The sequence below is a fragment of the Ranitomeya imitator genome, chromosome 8 (genome assembly GCF_032444005.1).
Source record: "Ranitomeya imitator isolate aRanImi1 chromosome 8, aRanImi1.pri, whole genome shotgun sequence".
In the NCBI taxonomy this organism is placed as follows: domain Eukaryota; kingdom Metazoa; phylum Chordata; class Amphibia; order Anura; family Dendrobatidae; genus Ranitomeya; species Ranitomeya imitator.
This window is the reverse complement of record NC_091289.1, coordinates 127,380,482-127,400,034: the sequence shown is the minus strand read 5'-3', so window position 1 is coordinate 127,400,034 and position 19,553 is coordinate 127,380,482. Positions and strand designations below refer to the sequence as shown.

At 42.8% G+C, this 19,553-nt stretch overlaps 1 protein-coding gene across 1 annotated transcript in view; it reads right to left on the bottom strand.

Moving 5' to 3' along the window:
• Positions 1 to 19,553, bottom strand: part of SLC25A24 (solute carrier family 25 member 24) — a 36,826-nt gene that overhangs the window by 3,145 nt on the left and 14,128 nt on the right. The window contains exons 2-9 of the mRNA XM_069737370.1: positions 15,355 to 15,481; positions 11,880 to 11,967; positions 11,479 to 11,590; positions 11,168 to 11,326; positions 10,521 to 10,670; positions 8,147 to 8,254; positions 2,737 to 2,904; positions 1,808 to 1,958 (exon numbers count right to left, since the gene is read on the bottom strand). Coding sequence (XP_069593471.1) covers positions 1,808 to 1,958; positions 2,737 to 2,904; positions 8,147 to 8,254; positions 10,521 to 10,670; positions 11,168 to 11,326; positions 11,479 to 11,590; positions 11,880 to 11,967; positions 15,355 to 15,481 — 1,063 coding nt within the window. The remainder of the gene's footprint in view (positions 1 to 1,807; positions 1,959 to 2,736; positions 2,905 to 8,146; positions 8,255 to 10,520; positions 10,671 to 11,167; positions 11,327 to 11,478; positions 11,591 to 11,879; positions 11,968 to 15,354; positions 15,482 to 19,553) is intronic.

The following is a 19,553-nucleotide window of genomic DNA, read 5'->3' as shown; positions in this document are numbered from 1 at the left end:
GGGTCACTAGTGTTTATTGATGGCGTGACACAGGACAGAAGCAGCCGAATGAATTCTGAGGTATTCAGAGACATACTGTGTGCTCAGATCCAGCCAAATGCAGCCAAACTGATTGGTCCTCGTTTCATACTACAGATGGACAATGACCCAAAACATAAAGCCAAAGCAACCCAGGAGTTTATTAAAGCAAAGAAGTGGAATATTCTTGAATGGCCAAGTCAGTCACCTGATCGCAACCCAATTGAGCATGCATTTCACTTGTTAAAGACTAAACTTCAGACCGAAAGGCCCACAAACAAACAGCAACTGAAAACCACCGCAGTGAAGGCCTGGCAGAGCATCAAAAAGGAGGAAACACAGCGTCTGGTGATGTCCATGAGTTCAAGACTTCAGGCAGTCATTGCCAACAAAGGGTTTTCAACCAAGTAATAAAAATGAACATTTTATTTAAAATTATTGAATCTGTCCAATTACTTTTGGTCCCTTTAAAAACAGGGTGGCACATGTTAAGGAGCTGAAACTCCTAAACCCTTCATCCAATTTTAATGTGGATACCCTCAAATGAAAGCTGAAGGTCTGAACTTCAACTGCATCTGAATTGTTTTGTTTAAAATTCATTATGGTAATGTCTATAACCAAAATTAGAAAAATGTTGTCTCTGTCCAAATATATATGGACTTAACTGTACATGTAGACCCATTCAAGGGAATGGGTCAGTGCACATGTCAGTGTGTTTCCAAGGACCGTGTGTCCGTGAGCAAAACACGCTGATATGTCCTTTTTTTTAAACAGCTACACAGGCCACAAAATGTTCAATCCGTGTGTCTTCAGTGTGATACGTACCGGCACCTGGGAAGCAGTACAGTTAGCACTGTTCCCCGGTGCCGGGTGCTGAAGTCGGCTCTCATTCTCCCCTGCTCTGCTGGCGATTGGCGCGAACAGGGGAGAATGAGAGTTATATTCAACTGATAACCGCAAGAGCAGGCGGCAGCTGATGGGACTGCTACTCCCATCAGCCTACACTTACTACCGCTAATAACAGTGAGAGCAGGCGGCGGCTGATGGGGAGTATTCATGGGATGATTGATGGGAGCCTGTCATTACGATCCTCCTGGCGTCCATAGGAGATTGTGATTTTCACTATACAGTACATGGTAGTGATGATGCACTGCTACTTATAACTCAAGTGAATGGCTGAATTGCAGCTTCAAAATTCCCTAGGGGACTATTACAGTAAAGAAAAAAAAAAGTTTTTAAAATGAAATATTTTGCATATTGCACGACTCGTTAAAGGGTTGATTGTGACTTGTAGGATCGCTACTTCCAACAGGTGGCGCTATAGAGTTTAAGTCCTCTTTTTCTCAGAAGAGACAATTTGCATATGGTAAAATGAAGAGATTCATTAAAAAGTACATCTCATCCAGCAAAAAAACAAGCCCTCATGTGGCTGACGGAAAATTAAAAAAAAGTTATGACCAGGGAGTGAAGGGGTTAACACAGCATTTGTGTTTTTTTTTTGTTTTTTTAATAACTTCTTATTTATGGATTTTTTGTATTTCTTTATACTTTCCACGTGTCACACTAAATAATCATTTGATTATTTCAAATGGATGTGTTGCTTGCACACAAAAAAAGGTTTATTTTTTCTTCTTTTTTTGCTGGGTGGGGGTTAGAACTTCTAGTCGTTATGTTTATTATTTGGATGTCTATGTACATATACCCACACATACACAGTAGGGAAATCATTTTTGTACAGTTAAACTTGACTTTGATTTCTTGCACAATGGACGAGCTTGTGGCCGCTTACCTTGCGCTTGCATTCTAGTTCTGATGAGGGCTAATGGATAACTAGCCAGTTGGCCACAGGTACTGGAAGCTGTGCCACAGCCTAGGAGGACCAGCACCCCTGGGTTGGCAGAGTCTGTTGCATATTTCTGTAGCCAAGCATTCTTTAGGGTCTGCCAGAGGAGAAGGAAATGTCCAAACTGTTACCATCTATCAAACACAACAAGTCTCATGGACAGTCATTTCTCTTAATGGTAGGAAGCTGCAGTAATGCTCGATTTCATGCTGTGTGCATGCGGCTATATCACAGCTCAGTGCAGAGTCAGTATTTATTGCCAAGGACAGAACCAGATCACCGCCTGTAAAATCAGCAAAATTCTCGCTTATGGCCGTGTGCCCAAAGCCTTAAAGTGGCCAAAACTTACAAATGCTGGGTAATATTGGAATGACTCAATATTATGTACTTGTTGGAAATAGAACAAAAAAAAGTGCTTTGCAATAGCTAAATATTCATTATATAACGAGTGTCACCAAATCAAAAGTGACCAATTTTTGTTTTATTTTACCCTTACTACTTCCCCTGAATATTCAGTTTTTATTTAGATTTTTTTCTATTTTTTTAATCCGTCATATGGTTTCAGAGATGTGGGTCTTTTTACGCAGTGCTCATTTTGATGGTCTTTATTAAGGAAGCGATGGGTAATAATGAAAAGCGGCCTAAAGACACGCCCCATCAATCTTGCAAACCACACCCCCTTGTAAAGTTTATAAAAAAAAAAATCTAAATAAAGAGGATCATATCTCTGGAACTGCATGGATTAAAAATATAATAATAATAATACTTAGAGGAGCAGTGGGAGTAATGTAAGAGCGAAAACACCATGGTCACGGGAACGTCAGAACAATTAGTAACAATGTGATTGTATATAAAAAAAAAAGTGAAAAGATCACCTCATAGATGGCGAGGTCAATGCCAGCATAAGGAATGATCCCCAGTATGTTGGGTATATATCCCTTATAGAAGGCCCGCACCCCTTCTTTTCTCAGGATCTGTTTCGCACAGTCAAACATCCCAGTGTACTGTCCGGTCCTTGCTACAGCCAAGCGCGTCTTCATAACCTAGAACCCAGCACAAGACAATAGCGAGCATTATTATACAAGACATCCTCTGCTGTTAGGCTCTTAGTCTAGATTGTATTTTAATATATGCAATAGATTTTGATGTAAAAGACATGGAAATAGGAATTTCAATTTCTATTTTACCAAAAAACTATTATGAATCGTTAATACAAATTAACCCCGTTCCGACCGGGCAATTTTGCATTTTTGCGCTTACATTTTTCCTCCCCTTATTCCAACAGCCATAGCTTTTTTATTTTTCTGTCTATATAGCCATAGGAGGGTTTGTTTTTTGTGGGAGAAGAGATGTACTTTTAAATGATCTCATCTTTTTTTATCAGTTGATGTACTGGAAAGAGGGAAAAAAAAATTCAAATAAGGCGAGAAAGCGGAAAAAAGCGCCATTCTGCAATTGTTTTTTGGATTTTTTTTAATTTATTTACAGCGTTTATGATAGTAAAAATGGCCCAGCAATATAATCCTACAAGTCAGTACAATTACGCAGATATCAACATGTATACGGTACTTTATAGTTTATTTAACTGATGAAAAAAAAAAGTCAGTAATTTGTAGAAAAAAAAAAAATTTAAATAAATACATTTCGCTTGTGTCGCCATTTTCTGAGAGCTGTAATATTTTCAATTTTCAGGTATGGACATGTATGAGGGTTTGTTTTTTTTCTTTTTGCACCCCAAATTTAATGTTTTATTTATATCACTTTGGGGTAGGTATAATGTTTTAATCGCCTGTTATTACATTTCTTTTTGTTGGTGCATCCAAAAACCAACAATTCTGGCTGTAATACCAAATATGTGTATATTTTAATTTTTAACAGATGAAAAGGGGGTGATTTAAAAATTGTATATTTTTTTCATAGGTTTTCACATGAGTACTGTAATGACCGGCACAGAGGTCTTCAACAGAATCTTGGCTGCCATGGCATCCCATCAAAACCTGGCGATAATCCCATCGGCAGGCCCATGATAGCATAGAATGTTGCACCCTCCTGATGGCGAGGGTTAAATGCTGCCATCAGGGATGGCCAGCAGCATTTAACAGGTTAACAGGCGTGGGTGGAGCAGAGATGTTAGAGACAGATGATGACTGAATAACACAGCCATCATCTGCCAGGAAAGAAGCGGGTTTGGCATGCGAGCCCGCATCAAAGTCAGGGAGCCAGCAAAGGACGTACCAGTATGTCCTGTATTGATAAAGGATTAAAGGAGTTGACTAATATCTTAATAAATATTGTAGAGGTTCACTCTTTCTGGTAGGCACTAGGTAACGTTCACACAGGCAATGTAGTTTGGGTCCAAACTCGTGCATTTTTAATTGCTTTCCACAGGTTGACCAGAACCAAAACAAACTGAAACATATATCCCTAGCCTTGTCCAGGTGCTACTAAATAGAACAGACCCTGGCAACTCTTACACGGCTGAGCTAGCCTCACCTCGGTCAAACAAAACATCTACTGTCCATAGAAACCACTGTTACTTGTAGTTCTCTGCACACATCCTGTGCATTTAATCATGATTACAAAATTAAGTGTGGGCTCACCCAAACAGATAAAGTCATTTCTCCCGGAACAGACTTCATACACAGAAGAAGCACGATCCCACCAGTTGCGGTATCCCCTTTGGCCAGGGCTCCATAAGTTTCCAGCGCCAAACAAATATTCAACTCCAGTCACAGTTCACACTGAACAGACTGTAACTTCCACACGGTTCTCTGCAACTCTCACAAACAGACTGCTTAGCGCAGTCTCCATTCAGAGAGAAACCCTGGCAAGTCTCTCTCTCTCAGCTACAGCTCACATTTTGGCTGGTCACTCACCAGTAGCACACTCAACACTGCTCAACATCCAGCAGACTGCCACTCTCTCAGGAGACTGCCACTTCATGAAGCTAGTTCCTGGTTCTTAGCAAAAACCCTGCAGGTGTACCTAATCAAGACCCTGCAGAGCTGGAATTTAGCCCTGTCTATTTTTACACTCGAATCAATTTTGTAATTCGCTTTAATTCAGAATACCATACACTTCTGTCTATACAGCTAATCCAAGCGAAGTAAAAAAAAAAATATTTTTTTTTAACTTCACTTGGTGAAGTAACAAGGCATCCTCTGGAGGCTAGGGTTGCACACACTTCCATGCAGCGTCTGTCACTCAGTCTGGAGCGGGATGTCATGAAGGGATGGCTCTGTGGTCACTTACCACAGTTTCTTTCATTGCCGCCCACTGAAGATATCCCAAATCCTTGGCAGAGATGTAATCTTTGAGTGATGTGACCAATGCACCGGAACTCTGCTTGTCTGCAGTCCCTGCCAACACAGCTTCTTACTGTGAAAGGAGGCAACATCAAGGGGCAGTGATAATAAAAAAAAATAAAAGTGAGTTACACCAGCGCTCCCCTTGAAGATGATTTACTTGAGAGTGATGTAGAAGCTGTGGGGCGGCGCTGGTGTCACTCACCCTGCTTCTATCAATGCTCCCCAATGGTGTCTGGTTTCATCGTAAGACATTTCTCCCACATTCAGAGAGAGGTGATGAAAGAAACTGTGGTAAGTGACCACAATGCTGTCCCCTGATGACATACTGTTCCAGAAGGGGTGACAGACGCTGTGGTGAAGTGAGTGCAGCTCCAGCTTCCTAATGATGCCTCGTTTGAGAATCCTCTCACAAAAAACAGCACAGGAACTGAAGTAAAAAACATATAGGGATTAGTGCTCTGGATTTACACAGGATATTTTAGGTATTGGACCACTTCCTTAGAGGGGTTATCCATTATATATATATATATATACTAGCTATTGAACCCGTTCTACGCCCGGGTGGCTAGCATCTATATTGGTATATGGTCTCCATCCTGGTATGTGCTGCTCCATCCTGCGTCCTCATCCTGACGTGTGCTGCTCCCATCCTGCACCCCCATTCTGACATGTGCTGCTCCATCCTGCGTCCCCATCCTGTCATGTGTTGCACCCATCCTGTGCCCCCATTCTGTCATGTGCTGCTCCCATCCTGCGCCCCCATTGTGACATGTGCTGTACCCATCCTGCGCCTCCATTCTGACATGTTCTGCACCCATCCTGCGCCTCCATTCTGTCATTTGCTGCTCCCATCCTGTCATGTGCTGCTCCCATCCTGTGCCCCCGTTCTGTCATGTGCTGCTCCCATCCTGTGCCCCCGTTCTTTCATGTGCTGCTCCCATCCTGCGCCCGTTCTGTCATGTGCTGCTGCCATCCTGCGCCCCTGTTCTGTCATGTGCTGCTGCCATCCTGCGCCCCCGTTCTGTCATGTGCTGCTCCCATCCTGCGCCCCCGTTCTGTCATGTGCTGCTCCCATCCTGCACCCGTTCTGTCATGTGCTGCTGCCATCCTGCGCCCCCGTTCTGTCATGTGCTGCTCCCATCCTGCGCCCCCGTTCTGTCGTGTGCTGCTCCCATCCTGTGCCCGTTTTGTCATGTGCTGCTGCCATCCTGCGCCCGTTCTGTCATGTGCTGCTGCCATCCTGCGCCCCTGTTCTGTCATGTGCTGCTGCCATCCTGCGCCCCTGTTCTGTCATGTGCTGCTGCCATCCTGCGCCCCCGTTCTGTCATGTGCTGCTCCCATCCTGCGCCCCCGTTCTGTCATGTGCTGCTCCCATCCTGTGCCCGTTCTGTCATGTGCTGCTGCCATCCTGCGCCCCCGTTCTGTCATGTGCTGCTCCCATTCTGTGCCCCTGTTCTGTCATGTGATGCTCCCATCCTGCGCCCCTGTTCTGTCATGTGCTGCTCCCATCCTGCGCCCCCGTTCTGTCATGTGCTGCTGCCATCCTGCGCCCCTGTTCTGTCATGTGCTGCTCCCATCCTGTGCCCCCATTCTGTCATGTGCTGCTGCCATCCTGTGCCCCCGTTCTGTCATGTGATGCTCCCATCTTGCGCCCCCATTCTGTCATGTGCTGCTCCCATCCTGCGCCCCTGTTCTGTCATGTGCTGCTCCCATCCTGCGCCCCCGTTCTGTCATGTGCTGCTCCCATCCTGCGCCACCATTGTATTATATGCCCCCCATAAGATGCTCCATTATATATGCCCCGTATGCTGCTGCCAAATATATATATAAAAAAAAAAAAAAATACCATACTCACCTATCGTCGCTGGGCGCCGAGTGCTGGGGGCCTGAGCAGGCGGGGACACCGGCGCGCTGTGGGGGTCAGGTGCCGGAGTCACCGCTAGCTCAGGCCCCCAGCACTTGCTATACTCACCTGTCTGTCCCGTTCCAGCGCTGCGTGCCGCCATCTTCCGGCTCCTCTGGCTGTGACTGTTCAGTCAGAGGGCGGTGCCGGCGCGCATTAAGCGCGTCATCGCGCCCTCTGAACTGGGAACGTCACAGCAGAGGACCCGGGAGACGGAGCCGCACGCAGCGCTGGAACGGGAGACAGGTGAATATACTTACCCTCCTGGCGTGTCCCTGACTCTCCGGTGGAGATCGCGGTATGCGTTCAGTGTTTACGCATACCGCAATCTCCTGGGAGCGTCACTCTGTGAGGCCCAGACTGCGCCGGCGCTTGCGCTTGCGCAGTCTATAAAGGCTTCGGACAGAGTGACGCTCCCAGCGTTATATTATAGATTTTGAAGTGGCCACAAAGTAAAAAATGCAGTAAAATAAAGATAACATTTCTAGTCCTCCAGTAAATTAATTGTTGCTCCACATCCCTCCATTTTTTGTGACCAGTCACGCAGTGGTGACATGCTGACTAGATGCACAGGACACCAGCAATCACCAGCCTCAGCAGTCATGTGCTGGCCATGCTAATGTCACCACTGCGGACAGTTATTGGGGTTCACATGTATGTTGACAGTAAATCATCAGTACAGGACACCAGCTCAAACACAAGCAGGACCACCAGGGTGGTGGTGCTGGAGCAGCAAGGGATTTACCAGGAGAGTAGAATAAGGTTTGGATATTTTTTTTTAAATTCCCTGCTTTGTAACCATTTAAAAAAAAAATCCTGAATCTCTTTAGGCAGGAAATTTCCAATTTTGGTTAATTGTAGGAACAATTCAAAACAAATTATTGATTGCATAGCCGTTGGCATAGATGTACAACATTTGACATCAGTCGCATCCTTGATTGTGTCTGGATAGGTTTTTAGATTTGCAGATCAAGACAATGTATTTATCATCAGGGAGAAAGGGGGTAAATACTTTTCTAACTGGTCTGAATGAGTACATATACAATACTCTAGAATAAGAAGAGATTTCAGAACCTCCATAGGATATATTGAAGTCTGCGCTGTGGCTCCAGCCAGAGACCCAGCAATAAATCGCTCTGCTGTGCCCAACTTGCCACTGCGGGAGCTGAAGATCTTCTTGTACTGGAAGAAAAAATAAAACATGACATTTTGGAATTTCTCAAGAGGCATCCTCTTGACTTGGAATTGCAAGTCATACATTGTAGAAAGTTAATTTTACAGAAATTACATAGCCCAGAGACAGTAAGCATATGGCTCACCAGCTGGTCACGCCACTTTTCATTCTAGTGTGCATTTCATCTACAAGTTCAAAGAAATATATGCTATAAAATTCTCTTAATTCAGCATCGGGGGGCCAAGCAGGTGTTTCAGATTGCTGGACAAACATGGAGAAGGAAGGGAAACAATAGCAAATATGACGCCAGATTCATAGAAATCACCACTAAAGAAACGTATTGTGATCACCTTCACCAAATACAAAGTGATAAAAAGCTCCTCAGAAAACTAAAGTGGTCATACATGTGTCAGTACTTTGACCAACCCAACCCATAACACGGTGGTCTTCAACCTGTTCAGCTAGTATGAATCTACAACTGCACTGGCAGTCTGTAATTTATCGCAAAAACTGGAGAAGAAGAGGTGAAACAAGACCAACATAGAAGATGATCTGCACCCTTAATATCTGATTGCAAACATTTTTACCCACGTCTGTTACCTATAGTTCTAGAAAGATTAGTATAAAAGAATAAAATCATGTTGTAAAATATACACACTGATTCATTTAGTAAAACTGGCTTGGTTGGTATTGTGCCAAGAGAAAAGAAAGAGTTCTCTATTGAGCTGTACCTGCATGCAGTGCCATCTAAGACTATGACAGACAGTGTGGTCCGGCCAAGTCCGGGCAATGCATTGGTCATAGCATGAAGCTGGTGTATAGGACGCACAGTCATTGGGAGAAATGGGCAACTATGTACCAGGATGGACAATCTGATGGTGTAGATGACGCTCAGTCATCAAGAAATGGGCAACTAAGCACTAGGATGGGCATTCTGATTGTGTAGATGACACCCCGTCATTGGAGAAATGGGCAACTAAGCACTAGGATGGGCATTCTGATTGTGTAGATGACACCCCGTCATTGGAGAAATGGGCAACTAAGCACTAGGATGGGCATTCTGATCGTGTAGATGACACCCAGTCATTGGAGAAATGGGCAACTAAGCACTGGGATGGGCATTCTGATGGTGTAGATGACGCTCTTGAGAGCAACTAAGCACCAGGATGGGCATTCTGATGGTGTAGATGACGCTCCGTCATCAAGAAATGAGCAACTAACCACCATATTAGGCTAGGTTCCTCTTTGCTGGGAAGCTAACCAAATATGATACCTTTCCTGGGCTGCTAGCCCACAATTCTATGGGTAGATAGTAGTGATGAGCGAGTGTACTCTTTGCTCGAGATTTCCCAAGCACGCTCGGGTGACCTCCGAGTATTTGTTAGTGCTCGGAGATTTAGTTTTCATTGCAGCAGCTGAATGATTTACAGCTAGTAGCCAGCCTGAGTACATGTGGGGGTTGCCTGGTTGCTAGGGAATCCCCACATGTAATCAAGCTGGCTAATAGCTGTAAATCATTCAGCTGCCGCGATGAAAAATAAATCTTTGAGCAGTCATAAATACTTGGAAGTCACCAGAGTGTGCTCAGGAAAACCCGAGCAACCAGTATACTCGATCATCTTTAGTAGATAGGATTCTGCTGTGATTTAAACCACCATAGGCTGATGGGTGGCGTGCCCAGTCAGAGAGCCTATGGATACAGTACAAACACTATCACTTCCAAACAGAAAACAGGTGTGAACAAGCTAAGAGTAGCCATCTGTTCACAGCAAAGAGGTTGCCAACAAAGAGGACTGCCTTGTCGCTGGCTGTTGGGCGTACATGAATTGGCCAATTTATGTGATAAGTATCTTCATTTTAATCTATTTTCTAGAGCAGCAATGCAATTCCAATTTGATATATCTCATGTTTTCATGCTATAGCGCTAGAGTGCAGCTTTAATTTGTTAGTTCTATATGTAGGTGGCTACTCTTAGCTTGCTCCTGTACACCTGTTTTCTGTTTGGAAGTGACAGTCAGTCTTTGATATTTATAACAGTATGCCATATTACTGTAATAATCAGTTAGTCTGTGGTCATAAAATGGGGGGTCCAGAGGTTACAATTGCAATTTAGCGCAGTGATCAGACAAGGCCCAAATAACCCCTTTGCCATATCAGGCTAGCAATACTATAGTTGGCACATAATGGCTACAAAGCCGTGGTACATAATTTGTTTCAAGTATTTCAAATGATAGGTGGAAGCAACCATAAATAATCCGGAATTAATTCTATTACCTGCTCATATGCATAAAATTTCATCGCCGTCTCAGGGGCAATTTTGATGACATTCACTCCATTTCCTCGCCACAGGGACCGGATGCCTCCTTCCTTTACCATTTGCTTCAGACCACCTAACATATTCGAGCCTCCTTTGGATCCATGAACCTGGAGAAATGTATTAATCGGGTCAAAGACAATGCTCATTTCTTGCTGCAAATTGCATCAAGACAAACAGAAGCAAATTTGATAATCTGCGAGCACCATGATAAAAGGTTAAAATACACCTAGACATTTACAGAAATCGATACTGATAGCCCTGTCTACTGCTGCTGTCTATTAGAGCAGGTAATCACAAGTAATCAAGTCTGAAAAAGTCTTTAACCATGCACTGGATAGATGAAAACTGACAAAATGATGGGGGACGTCTGTATCCTCTTCTTCCCTGGGTGCAAACTGCATCCCACAGGAGATGAATGGAGTGGCAGGTGGTCCATGTGCCCAGCCTATACATTCAAGTCCATGACACTGATCAAGACAGTCAAGCACAACGCTCGGGTACAGACTGCAATTCTATTCAACTCTTCTAGTCGTGTGGCTTTGGTGAAACCAGAGAAAATTGAGGGACTCAAGTACTTCATTTTGGCAATGGGATGTTATAGTACCTGCATCATGACTTTCAGACGATCGAGGGGCGCCGTTCCTGTACGGGACACAGCTCCTGCCATCCCCCCAGCCAGAAGCTGTTTCCACCATTGACCGGTCTTCTTCTCTTCTTCAGTGAACTCATCAGGTATGGTGAGACTGTCACCAATATCCAGAACCTGGCCATAGCATGAGATGAACAGCAAAAAAGAGACGTTAGTCACCCACTTTACTCACAAACCCAATATAAATGATTAAAATGATTACAGGTAAATACTGTAAGGGATGAAAACCTATGGCTGGAGAGGGTTTCCTTTAGTTTTAGTCTTACCGTTGAATGTTTCCAGTAACGGATAATTTCCTGTATGTCATCAGCCGGGTTAAATAGGAAATGGTCCCTCCACTCATTCCAATCAACAGTAAGGGTCCCATCTGCATCCATACTGTCAGAACAGGACAATAATTAGTGCTAGGGGTTTTGTATAAAAAACAAATGGACAAAACAGTCAGAAACTGGTCAAATTTAGCAGGACAATATATTTGTTCCTTGGACCATGTCAGACATCTTTCTCTTCCTCGAGCCACCACATGACTGGTGCTCATTATTCCAATACTTTCCACTGAAACAATCACATCTTTTTAATTAACGTTAATGTTTGTTACAACCCATCACAACCATGTTCTCCATTTCCTTGACAGATTTACCAAAGTATTTAAAATAGTTTTCCAGACCTTTTTAGGATTTTCTCAGCATGGTCTGATGAAATGTTTATGCCCAAAGCCTTCAACGAATTCATGATCTCAGATGATTCGATCTTGCCTAAAATACAAGGGGAAAATTATGAAACCACCACGTTATATATACAAGCAAAAATTGTATTTATAATTAGGAAAGTTCAAGGCTTCCTTCTTCAACCATCATATCTTTTAGTAATGTTTCCTACAGACAACCTTTATTAAACTTAAAGGGGTTCTCCACTTTCAGGAAAGTGACCCCCAGCGCCACTTAACCATGTCATTGCCTACTGCGGTGACGCTGCATCCAAACCACCAAGACCTGAGCAGCAGCAGGAAGTCCGTGTTGAGCCTGGAGAGAGCGAGTCTCTGCTCCTCTCGTTATTTTAGGCATTTTGGAGATCTTGGGGTCCACTTCCCTGAAGTTGGAAAACTCCTTTAGTTATGTTAGATGGATAGGGGCTAGACTGGTCACTATTACAGAGGTTCATAGGCTAGAAATTTAATTTATGATTGTTTTGCAAAAATCCAATAATGATGAAAATTATCAACATTTTTCTAATGTAAAGCTATTTTCACACGTTGCATTTTTCAGCTTTTTTTTCTGCCGGCAAAACTTGCTCTCTTGGCAGTAAAGAAGCTGCATACAAAAAGCAGGCTTAGCTGTGTTTTTGCTGCTTTTTTGGTGTGGATTTTATATGTGTCATTTGTCCATAGTACAGGTTTCATAAAGTTAGTTTTATTCACCAAAACAAAAGGAAAAACCCATGGTTGCATTTTTTGCACTTTCTCATTGCTTTCTATTGTGAAAAACCCTGCTAAAACGCTGACAGAATTGACATGCTGCATATTTCAAAAATGCTGCAGTTTTCCACTTCAGTTAAAAGACACAGTACGCACCTAATATACCCACAAATCTCGCCTAAACATGAGTATAAGTCATAATATATCTCATGGGGTTAAGGTGCACTGTGAAAGCTTCAGTGGATAACCACTGAGAAAGGAGAACCAAACCACCTGCCCACCACAAGATAAGAAATCACCAGAGGGTACCACAGCACTGATATCATTAATATGCCTTTATTACATATACTTTGGCAATGCATATAACAAATAATATATATATATTTTTAAAAAATATGAACACATATATGAATAAAAACAAACCGCAGGAATAATATTTGTATGGGGCCCAGAAGTCTCAAAAAAATAAATTAAAAACCCACCAGGGATAACAAAGCCAAATACTCGCCGTGCTGCACAATTAAATAGTTCTGTAATAAATCCCAAATAAAATCAGATTGTATGTAGCCCATGTAAGATCTGCTATATATAAAAAAAGGTGAAACCAAAAAACTACTACACAAAATCTGTTGTTTTAAAAAACAACGAAGGAAAGACATCCGAAACGCGCGTCGGGCGCATGCAGGTCCGGGACCCAGTCTTACCCCACAGGTAGATATGGAAAACTTATGTGCGGCTATGGTTTGCTCGCCTAGTTATTAATTAGCTATTATACAGGGAGCTCACTTGCGGCTTTGCTTTGCCAATTCAGTCATTTGTCTGTACGTGGGTATACATTTATAGTGTGTTAACAGATTGTATGCCTATGTACCCACGGCTTAATTTGGCTACTTAGCATAGATATATGCAGTGAGCTTATACAATCCCCATCTACCTCGCTGTGCTATCACTGCCATCACTACTCTTTGCACTCTGACACTTTATAATCAATGAACTAACATATCTCCCATCTACCTCATTGTGTCATTAACACTTTATGCACTTGCACACTTTATAGGAGGTACGCTGCTATAATCCCACTTATATATTTTTTATCTGATTTTTTTCGGCACTATTGTTGTTTTTGAACATTATATGAATTTTATTGGAGTTTTTTCACTTTTTTTTTTTTTTTTTTAAACAACGGATTTTGTGTAGTAGTTTTTTGGTTTCACCTTTTTTTATATATAGCAGATCTTACATGGGCTACATACAATTTGATTTTATTTTGGATTTATTACAGAACTATTTAATTGTGCAGCACGGCGAGTATTTGGCTTTGTTATCCCTGGTGGGTTTTTAATTTATTTTTTTGAGACTTCTGGGCCCCATACAAATATTATTCCTGCGGTTTGTTTTTATTCATATATGTATTCATATTTTTTAAAAATATATATATATTATTTGTTGTATGCATTGCCAAAGTATATGTAATAAAGGCATATTAATGATATCAGTGCTGTGGTACACTCTGGTGATTTCTTATCCTGTGGTGGGCAGGTGGTTTAGTTTTCCACTTCAGTCAGGAAAAAAAAAAAACAAGTGTGCACGAGATTTCTGAAATCTCATAGCTTTTGTTAGTACTGCAAAGAGCGGCTTTTCATTTGCACAAAAAAGCTGCAAAAAAAAGTAAAGTGTGAATATAGCTTCAGGGTACGTTTCCACGTGCAAGATAAGCTGCATGTTTGATGCTGTGTTGAGTCGCAGCGTCAAACACGCAGCATCCAGATGTTACAGCATAGTGGAGGGGATTTTATGAAATCCCGTCTCCACAATGCGTGGTAACACGCATCCGGCGGCCCTGCGACTCCAGACATGCAGCGCGTCTTTTTAGATCGCAGCATGTCAGTTCACACAGGGCCCTATGTGTGGGGTGCGATGATTCCGGATGTATGCAATGAACACATCCGGCATCATCGTGTCCCCAGAAGGGGGCGGAGCGAGTTTTCCACTGCGTCCAAAGCGCCGGCCATCCTGACCGTGGACACGTACCCTAAAGGTAAAACACGCTGCAGTTTACAGTATCAGCTAAGGAAATGAGATTTTTGAATTCTCATCTACACGCCACTTATTTTTTCCTTGTGGATTTGAATCAAAGCTTTGGTTTTTTTTTTTAATTTCTAGTACGGTATATTGATTCTTTTGCCATTTTTGCCATGTTTATCACCATTCAAATGGGTAAAAATGCAAAAAAAACTACACAAATTTTAAGCAGTGTTTTTCCTGTCAATACTCTAGTTGTTGATGTAGAATAATCTTCTTGAAATATTCAACGTGTGCACATACCCAATGACGGTCTAATACTGACAGGGAAGACATCACTGGCAGCAAGTTACCTCCAGCAGTAACACTGGGGGAACGGTGGTGGTCATACACGAGATTGTTGGCCAATCCAGGTGACATTGGCGAGTTCAGACTTACTGTATCTCACGTGTATGTTTAGCATGAGTAAAGGGTAAAGCTGAAATGATCCTATCGATTCCTGTACTGGAGATTAACCATAAATTGCACACTGTAAGGGTCCCCGACCATCCTCTCCTGATCTCTTACCTTCCAAGACCCTTGAGAAAGGGCAACACATTTGACATATTCTTATTGAAGAGTATGCACTGTATTCACTAATTAATATAGGATAAATTTCAGCACCTAAGATACAACGTTGATTTGCAAGATAGTACGAATGTCTCACCATCTTTATTTTTATCCAGGCTGGTAAATGCAATTCTCATTTTTTTCTCATGATCTTCCAAATATTTCATAAATTCCCCAAAGTCCAACTGTCCATCCTTGTTTGTATCTCCAGCTGCAACGATTTTCTATGGAGAAAAATGCTAGTTAGTGTAAAAAACAAAAACTGCACATTTGAAGAACATTTGAAAATATAAGACGCAAAATGAGGTAAAAGTGGCGAGGTTCAGGGGTGTAACGATCGCGGCCACAGAGGCTGCGACTACGACTGGGTCCGTGAGGGAGAGGGGAGCACAGATGCCAAAGGATATTTCCACTGGATGTGCGTCCGAGGATAAATATTCAGATGAAATGTATTGTGGTGCAGAGACCTGCCGGGTCCCTGCACTGCAACATACCAAGCCGGCTAATCAGAGGCCAGCAGCTGACATTGGCAGGAGGATAATGGCAGTGATGTCATATGTCACCCTTAGCAGGCACACCAATGTGAGCAGCCGGCATCTGTGCTGGGTACAGAAGAGGACGCCGCACAACACGGGAACGGGAGAAGGTGAGTAGAATTAATTTTTATTTATTATGGGTTAGAGAACAGCGCCAGAATGGGGGACATAAATAACAGGATGGAACCCAGGATGGGGGGCATATGTACCAGGAAGGGGCCCAGGATTGTGGACATATTTACCAGAAAGTAACACATATATACCCGGAAGGAACCCAGCATGGGGGACATATATACAAGGAAGGAACCCAGGATGGGCGACATGTATACCAGGAAGGGCCCCAGAATGAGAGACATTACTACATAATGGAAAGGGGGCAACACATATGTCCTGATAGGGTTTAGAATGCTACAAGGGCCCATACATTTGAAAAAACATGCAGAAAGGGGGGACAGGTCCAAATTTTGCATTGGGGCCCATCAGACTTTAGTTACGTCATTGGTGAGGACCATGCTTACTGTAGTTATTTCCAGCAGGGAAGCAACTTATTGGCCCATGTAGAAAAATTAGTACAGAAGAGAACTGGAGTAGTTGCCATCGGCAACAGATCTGATCACCGCTTACATGTCCAATGTTATAAAGAATAAATTAAAAAAGGAAAAAATTGGTTGCTATGGGTAACAACCAATTCTTAACTTAATCCTGAATATGTCCTGTAACCTACTTACTGTGCAGTGTACAAAAAAACAACAAAAGATATTGGTAATCGTCACATGATTCATGCCACCTGAACCACAAGCGGCACGAGTGCGAGATGCCTACAACCATGGACAGTACGGTAGGTTTTACTCTGAAATTCATACTTAAAAACTGGATGAAGTGACTCGTCCCAAAGACGGATCCCTGCCGCCTCCGAGATCGCAGAGGATTGTCCCTGCCGGCTTCTTCTCACCCACTCATGTAGACTGACAGGTCCAAGTGGGTGTCTATCGGGGGCATGTACTAGTTTTTCCTGTATGAACGGTTATCTGATAACTTTTGTTAAGTACAAGTGGGTGCTAACTCATTAGGTGCCAAATACTTTGCTAATATCTCAGCAACAGTGAGACAAAAGAAAAAAATTGTGAAAGGTTCTTGATGGGATTGTCCATTTTAAATACATGATTTTGGGGGTAAGAATTATTTTTGCAAATGGGTTTCATTTTAAGGGTTCTACATTTAACTTTGATGTGGTCTGTGGCTATTAGTCAGCTGAGAAGAGTTCAGAAAAAGACAGATAAAAGTTACGAACTTTCCCATCAGAAGAGGCAGACTGACATACTCTCAGTTAGGCTGGAATCAGACGTGAGCATCGGATGCGATATACTATAAAGACCCACGCCTGCAAGTGTGATCCAAGTGTCAGTGCTCTGTGCTCCAATCCTCTCACACGACAGAATTGCAGGAATTAATTCCTCTGTCTCTTGCATTGCCTGTCTCGGCATATATCGGACTGCACTCGGATGACATCTGAGTGCAGTCCGATAATTCACACACACTCACAGACTTGTATGGATGCCTGTGAGCAGAGTCTCACTGTCAATTGCAGCATGCTGTGATGGTTTTCTTATGTGGATTCGGCATTAGAAATTAGTCGCTGACCTGTACTGCCCCATAATTTAACACTGGGCCGAGTGCTATTTAATACAACATGGCCGAGTACTATGCGATGTTTTCTGTTCGTGTGACCCCGGCCTTAAAGTGACTGTCAGCAGAGAATGATTGTTCAAACCACGTTCCCCTTCATCTCCGTCTCTCCCCATCTTTGACTGACAGCCCTGGCTTCATAGAGATGATGACGGGTTGCGATAGATGAAAACCAAGTAGGTGGGAAAGCGTGTATAAAGGTCTGGCTACGATGCACCGAGCGACTGCACTTGGATTGATCATTCATTCTGTGCCGAGTGCCTTTAACTTATTTTGCAGTCAACAATTTGTAATGCAGCAGAAAGAATTGAAAAGGCAAACTGCTAAATTTTCATGAAACCCAAAAATTGCAAGAAAATTAATTTTTAGTGTCAATTACGAGAATTTGAGTAAACAAATCCCCCAATTGCTGACCTATAACATCCCAGATGTGCTCGATGGGAGACAAGTCTGGAGACCCTGCAGGCCATGGCAGCACGCTCAGCGCTCAGGTGCTCACAGTAACATATGACTTGGAACATTCATACTGAAAAACAGCTCCAGGGACCTTTTTGGAGAAATGGTGGTACAACTGGTTCCACCAGCCAAAGTAATGCCATTTTTTCATCATCTGCATATTAGTCACGTGACTATCAATTCTGCCATATTCATAATTCCACAACGATTCCTTCTTGGGTTTGCAACTTAAAATGCTGAGGAGTGTAAATATGTCCAAATGTGACACGCACAACACTAATAGCTGCTGTCTATACAGGGGTTAAATTTAGCTGCTATAACAAACTGCAAACAACTATTGTGCCAGAATTCGGAATAATGTTTGCATTAGGATGATATAGTTTGGCTTTCCCTTGTCTGTATTGTAAGCTGTAGCTTCTGGGTTTCCTAGCTGGACTGATCATCTGAAGTCAGGACCTGGAATCCACAGGGATATCCACGGAGTAAATGTATACAGTCTTTGTGATGCCATGCACAGCAGACTGGAGAAGGCCATTATATGCACATACACGGCGGAGGCAGAGTAACACCCGAGGTCCTAAATGGGACAAACAATGCATGTGAAAACCCGATCCATCGCACAACTCCTGGAGATGGAAGCAGAAGTGCACCACTGATTACTGGGTGGGGGGCGCCTGAATATGTCAGGCTATAATTTGGGGAAACAAAATCTCTTCTGGAATAGAAGTTGCTGACCGCTCCAGCCGGCGATTCTACAGCTTCCACTGACGTCACATTAACAGAGGAGCGGTTTCTCATGACCTCTGCTCTATTGGCGGGCATGACTGTAGACTTCAAGCTGATTGACAGACGGCTCCCTACTCCCTAACTGCGGGGAACCAGCTGTCAGTAATGTCAGCAGTCATGCCCAGTTGACAGAGCAGACTGGAAGACGAAGTGCTGCTCTGTTGACGTGTAGGAGCAGCTGAATCGCCAGCAGAAGTGGTCGGTGATCGCTCTTGAGCCAATGCCGGGTAAAACAGGCAGGTATTTGTTTCTATTACTAACTACCTGCCTCTTCATTTCAGGCCCATAGTGAAAAAATATAATATATATATATATATATTATATATATATATATATATATATATATATATATATATATATATATATATATATATATATATATATATATATATATATATATATATATATATATATATATATATATATATATATATACACACCGTACATATATATATATATATACCGTATATATATATAGTCCTGGACAACTCCTTTAATAAAATAGTGTGCTTCTTTGCTGTTAGGCGGGCTATGACTATAGTCATTGTATAAAACGGAATTTTATAGAGTTATACAGCCAGGGAGGTGAGGGTAGATGAGCCCACGGTGTATTCGGACACAGTGTTTATTTAAGGTGTGTGAGGCAGGTCACTGCTTGCAGGTACAGACGGCTGGGGAACTGAATATAGATAATGTCCTGGTGGACTCTGTGATAATGGGATAGTCCATGACTACGTAGAGCAGCGCATATACTATTCTATATGGCAGCCACCATGCAGTATTTGGCCCTTTAGGCTGTGTTCACAGGTTGCAGCCACATAAATGGCATGAT